The sequence below is a fragment of the Phoenix dactylifera genome, chromosome 2, assembly GCF_009389715.1.
Source record: "Phoenix dactylifera cultivar Barhee BC4 chromosome 2, palm_55x_up_171113_PBpolish2nd_filt_p, whole genome shotgun sequence".
NCBI classification, from domain to species: domain Eukaryota; kingdom Viridiplantae; phylum Streptophyta; class Magnoliopsida; order Arecales; family Arecaceae; genus Phoenix; species Phoenix dactylifera.
The window spans coordinates 11,459,774-11,465,962 of NC_052393.1; the positions used below are offsets into that span (position 1 = coordinate 11,459,774).

The window sequence follows — 6,189 nt, forward strand, 5'->3', positions numbered from 1 at the left end:
AAATATATATATCCTCCTTAGTAAGTTTGCCTTATGTCTCCAGATACATTGAGCCACTCTTACGGTCTCACTGAATCAACTTAAAAACTAGATCTATTTGGCCGAATCACATGTAGATTCCTGCTTTGTTAATTTTTCGAAACAACGTTGGACTTCGGAAAGTGGCCAAAACTTAAAGGGTCGGCAGTATCAGCTGGGAGTATGAAGAGCTGATGGATCTTGTTTCGCTATTTGCCATTTCTCTTTGAATTGTTGATGTCCAGTCCTTGGTTTGCACGCATGGAGTGAGCAATTTGAATGAAAAATTTGCACAGCACTTTTGTTTGAATTGGAGTGGTTGGGTTCAGATTCGATAATTTGCCCAGCTTTTCGGTGCAAGCTAGTCAACTTAATATTCCATTGAATGAATAGAGGCGAAAGACGGTGAGATGAAGGGGGGACAGGAAAGTGCTCATACTAATTTTCTTTATTATAAGTGCAGTGTAACAAGGAAGACAAGGGGAGATGGCAGCTTGGGCCTATCTTTATGCTAGCTTGGAGGGCAGAAGCTGCCCATGCTTCTTTTTTTTGTCTGATATCCGACCCCATACCTGTCCCATTTCCTGTGCCCGTCCAACTGCTACCACAGTAATGGATAATTAACATGAGAACGAGACAGAGACAGAGAGAGAGAGAGAGACTTGTATGAGTCCATGGATTCCTTTCTGCTTTTATGTATGAAAGCTTGCAATAAGGGATTGGCAGTTTGATTTTAATCTAGCAGCTCTGTTAGAAACGTTGTGAATTGTTCGTTGTAGCTTGTCTACAGTCAAAACAATATAAACTTTTTTATATCTTTCTTAAGAAATCTGAGGTCCAATCCAGGTTCTGAATCGATGCTTTGGGTGTTTAAAAAGACAGGCTTACTTTACCGTGCCACCTTGCTCAAAATTATAGTCCTCTACTGAATGGGTCATTGTTGCCTAATGATTTTATACATCTGATTTTCTAATAAATTAAAATTGGGGAAAAAATTAAGAAGCATCATATGAGCAAACTGCATGCTTCCATTTTTTTTTTTTTTTAAACTTTCCTATTCCCATCAAATGATCATTACAACTCCAAAAACTAGTATAATTCCTCTTCTCAACATTTCATTCACTTTGGATGCAAATTTAGATATAATTATATTTTCAAAAGAGAGCCCACATATGACCTTCTTTTACCTTGGTGGTCATACCTCTGTGTTTACAATAGTGGAATCCTAGAAGATTTTGCCCTAGGTAATATTAATATGGGGGGATGTAGACTTCAAGATGGGACTCCTTCGAAGAATGCTTAAAATATGGTCAAAGTGCTTGTAGAAAATAAGTGCAATCAAGATATCTATTTTACAACAAAGAATTATCGATGTACATGTCATCCATGTATCACACGAGAAGGAATGGCCAGAGAAGCCGGACATGTTGGCTTCGTTCACTCGACTCTCACTGGGCAATACAAAAATAGAAAGCGATTTAACCCAGAATGAACCATAGAGAGGATCTTGACTTTTTTCTAAACTTGCAAAAACTCATTCTTCTACCCCCCCAGATAAGTAAACATCTCATGGATATATTAAAAAAAAGTTTCTCCAAAGATGCCTACTCACCAGTCCTGAGGTCCCCCAAGCACATCCCCATCAGCGTGCACGTAAGGCGTTTGACATTATGTTTCCTCGACCGATAAGAAAGCTGGTGAGGTAGTTCCCATACACGGCATACACCACTCGACCATGCACACCACCAATTACAGCCACTCATTTCTGTAAATTTTATTCAACAAACGTCTCTCTCGTATCTCGATGCATTACTATAAAAATCAACAATTATAATTGGCCAGGTGTAGGAGATAATTTCTCGGTTACATCAGCCCAGCAATCTTTTTCTTCTCTTTCTGATTCAAATGCCAACTCTCTTTTTCCAAGTGAGTCGATCAACAATGGTCCACACACACCTCATTAGAAAAGAAGATAAGCTTTTTCTCCTCTCTTATTAGTTACTAGGAAGGCGACCCTCCAACCGTCGGCCCCGGTAGAGTTGAAAGCCGAGCATATGCATTACCAATGCGGTAACGAGTTTTAACCGTTATATTAGTCGTCGGCAGGCTATTGTCAGTTTCAGAGCATAATTTCACTCATTCAGTGGATTCTCCGCGGAGTGAGAGGGTTGTCCGAGCCCTCCTCTTTTTTACCACTCTCGTCTCGCTTTGACCTCTTGCTGCTTGGTTAGATTTGCTCAAAAAGCAATCAAATCGGATCGTTTATTTTATTCCACCCGCCCGAAGGTCGTCCTCCCGATATAATAAGCAGCCTTCTCCTCCCCTTTCCCCATCCTTCACAATCACGTATGTAGCTCTCACCCTCCTCTTTCTTCCCTCTATCCACTACGAGCAAAGAGGAATAGAAGAAGAAGAAGAAGAAGCACGGAGCAAGAGAATTAGAGATGAAGATACAGTGCGACGTCTGCGCCGCAGAGGCTGCGTCGGTCTTCTGCTGCGCCGACGAGGCCGCCCTCTGCGACGCCTGCGATCGCCGGATCCACAGCGCCAACAAGCTCGCCGGGAAGCACCGCCGCCTCTCCCTCCTCCATCCCACGCCCTCCTCTTCTTCGCCGCGGGCCCCCCCGCTCTGTGATATCTGCCAGGTGAGCCGCTTCCTTTCTCAAATTTTGTATTGAAGACTCGGTCCAGCGGCTGAAAAAGGTGTTGTTCGGTCTCGTAGGAGAAGAGAGGATTTCTCTTCTGCCAGGAGGACAGAGCCATCCTCTGCAGGGACTGTGACGTCCCCATCCACACCGCCAATGACCTCACCATGAATCACACAAGGTTCCTCCTCACCGGCGTCCGGCTTTCACCCGCCCCTCTCCCATCTGCCCCACCGCCGGAGGCAGAGCTTGTGGATAATAAGAGCAACGACAAAGACGTCAAGATCGAGAACTGCAGCAACAAGAGTCATGACAATCTTGTAGTCGTAGCAGCGGAGGAGGAGGCCGCGTGCAGCAGCAGCACAACCACCAGGGCCGCCGCCGTGGACGGCAGCAATAGCAGCAGTATCTCGGAGTATTTGATAAAAACGCTGCCCGGATGGCACGTGGAGGATTTTCTGACTGACGACGACAACGCCACCGCCGCCGATGCCGATGCCGATGCCGATGCTTTCTCTCAGGTCCGTTTATGATTCTGATTCCTTTCCTTGGTTTGGTATCTTTGTTATCAGCGGCAAGTCCGCTGGACTGAGAGGATGGGCGCGGTCGGGTTGATTGCAGGTAAACGGGGATTTGTTACGAGGCGGCGGCGAGGGACTGCCCGTTTGGGTTCCTCAGGCGAAGTATCCGGTTGTGGAATACCGGGCGGGGCACTGGTTCCAGGGATTTGTTGGGTCGAAGGCTAGCCGGCAGCGGGGGAGCGAAGGGTCCTTGAGGGTGCCCCAGATGCACGGCAATAAGAGATACAGGACTGCCGTCCGGTACTCGTGAAGGGATTTGCGCGCTCATTGGAACGCCCCCCGGGGCTTGTGGAGGGGTTTTCTTGCCGTTTTTTCCCCCTTTCCATTCCACTGAACGATTTGCGATGTCGGAAGCTTGCTCTCTCTTTTTGTTTTTTCGCTTTTCTTTCATCTCCGTGATACTTTTTTTTCTCCGTGATACTTTTTTTTCCTCCTCGTGCTTAGAGAAAGAAACAAAGGAAAACAGAGCTGTAATTCATAACGGGGTGTATGCTTAGCTACTAAATAATCGAAGGATTGTGGAAGAAATAATGCTTGTTTACTTAAGGGGTACTTAACAATTCGGTCTGAATGTTTTTTTTTTTCTCTTTTTTTTTTTACCTTCTCTCGTTTCTGGTGAATGATTCTGACGGGTTGATTGATTGCTAGCTGTATGGACACATATTTCTTTCAAGAGAATCAGCCAAGTTTGCTAGACGATGAAAGGCACCGAATTGACAGCATACTTTATACTCTATGATCATCCACCAATCGCGTGCGTGTGTATCCCCGAATGCCAGATGTATACTCATCTGGTTCGCAAAAAATATTTTTTTCTACAAATATAATTTTTTTAAAAAAAAATTCTTCGGATTGTACTTTTAGCATATTTAGTTAAACATTGAAAAATGACAGATTTGTAAAGTGCTTAAATTTAGTTGACTATTCACTTTTCTGAAAAAGTTATATGTAATTCCTATTATACTCTTAATAAAAATTAGGTTTTTAATGCTTTTTTAATGCTGAAGAATTTTTTTTGGGAAAAAATAAAGATGGAGTGATTCTCACCTCATGGTAAAGTAACTTTTCCATGTTTCTCATGAGAAAGACTTTTGTATGAAATGTGGAAATCATATTTCCATGAAAATACAACTTTCTCAAATGTATCTTGCAAGAAATTATTAAATTTCTAATAGTATTTTTACTTAAGATATACAGTTACAACTTGATAAGCTCCAATCTTTGAAATTGGAACGCATTAGCATATTATTTGAGGCAGAAGAACAGAAATTATAGAACTAGCCACTAAAATCAATTTTTTGAACAGATATTACGTTTCATTTTCAATTCCGGTGGATTGACAGAGCCCTATATTTTAATCAGGATGTGAACAAAGTTGTTAGTAAACCATACTTGAGGAATTTTACACAGTTTCATACAGCACCATTATGTAGAGATAGTAACCGCTGAGCGCGCATGGATGGTAAAAGTTCTAGCTCTTCAAAATACCTTTACACAACCTGTTGGGTTTATCCCTCATGAGAAGATGCGTCCCGTGTATCATTCATCAGGCCAGGTTCACACGAATGGAAAAGCTCTCATTCCAAATTGTCTCCTGACTCCTGAACAGGAAAAAAAGGTTCTATACACCCGTCACTAAGGAGAGCCGCCCCTCGTTCAAATCCAAGGCCATGGGGGCTGGATAGAGTTGAGAGGGATTGGAGCAAAGTGTTGAGAGATCCCTTCCATTCCCGTGGGAGGGTCTCTTCCTACCAAAAACCTTGATGAAGGAAGCCATAGAAGATCCATAGCTTTGGAAAGAGAAGAAGAAAGCAAAGAGGAGAAGATACCGGATTTGTTGAGCCACATCTACAAGTCCAAGGCTATAGTTCTTAGCTCCATCCAAGTGAACTTACCTCAGCGCCTTCTACATTGTCATCCATCTCTGCATGGTGAATAATCCCTCATATGATCCAAGAATTGTTCTCTTGATGTGTTAGCCTCTAGTGATCAAGATAGAACTGTAATCCAAGACATATTCACTTGATACTGTGATCCTTGACTAAGAAGAACACCATTATATGTTGGAGATGGTGAAGATCTAGACTCGATCTCGTGATATTTCTCCATTAGGGTTTTCTATATCAAACCTTGATCGCTTGTCCATTGATGATTTCTGCTGGCTCGTCTCTAATTTTATTTTATATTCTCATTGTTCAACAATAAAAGGGAAAGAGATACCCTTCATGGCTGTAGATTCTACACTAATACCATGCTGTATGCATCACCATGCATGAAGGTTTGACATAAGCCAGAGTCTACTCTGAAACCGTTGAGCCTTCCCGTCCCATCAAGTAACCCATCCCTCTGCTACAGAGTTTATCATGTGATGACTCTGACCAGAATTTTAAAATGGAGAGACACTAGCAGCTCATGTGAGGGCTGGGATCCATCTAACAGGATTTTTTTTGGATCCTAATTTTCAATTTTATAATAAAAAAATTCCCACATGTCCGATAAGTTAGGAATCTATCGCCTTCCCGATATAAAAAAAAAAAGGGTGTACGACAGGAGAGCTGTGCTGCAACCAAAACGTTAAAGCTGATCCCTTAGATATGGTTAACACAAGGCCGACCGCAGATGACTGCCACCAAAGCAGTGCACATCCAGGAGAACATTGGAGTACCAAAACCCTACCACCCAGATTCTGAACCATCCAGAGAAGATCACAACACCTCGTCTCTGAGTCACAATACTACCTGCAACTTGAGCTTATTGCAATGAATCCTGCTTGCCCATCAAAGTATTGATATCTTGTTAACTTCCATATAATCTATAGGAATATTAACAGCCATCATACGGCCCTGATTCCTGACCTCTGGAATTTACAATCGGGACGATAACATATATCATTACATTATGAAGAAACAAGAGTCAAAACATAAGTAGTTCTTATTCAGGCATAA

At 42.6% G+C, this 6,189-nt stretch overlaps 1 protein-coding gene across 1 annotated transcript; it reads left to right on the forward strand.

Moving 5' to 3' along the window:
- The first annotated feature begins 1,679 nt into the window (after positions 1-1,679).
- Positions 1,680-3,810, forward strand: LOC103708483 (B-box zinc finger protein 20-like). Its single transcript, XM_008793423.4, has 3 exons — positions 1,680-2,663; positions 2,741-3,184; positions 3,285-3,810. Exons 1-3 carry the CDS (start codon positions 2,463-2,465, stop codon positions 3,492-3,494), a joined length of 855 nt encoding a protein of 284 aa, XP_008791645.1. The 5' UTR covers positions 1,680-2,462; the 3' UTR covers positions 3,495-3,810.
- The last annotated feature ends 2,379 nt before the right edge of the window (positions 3,811-6,189 follow it).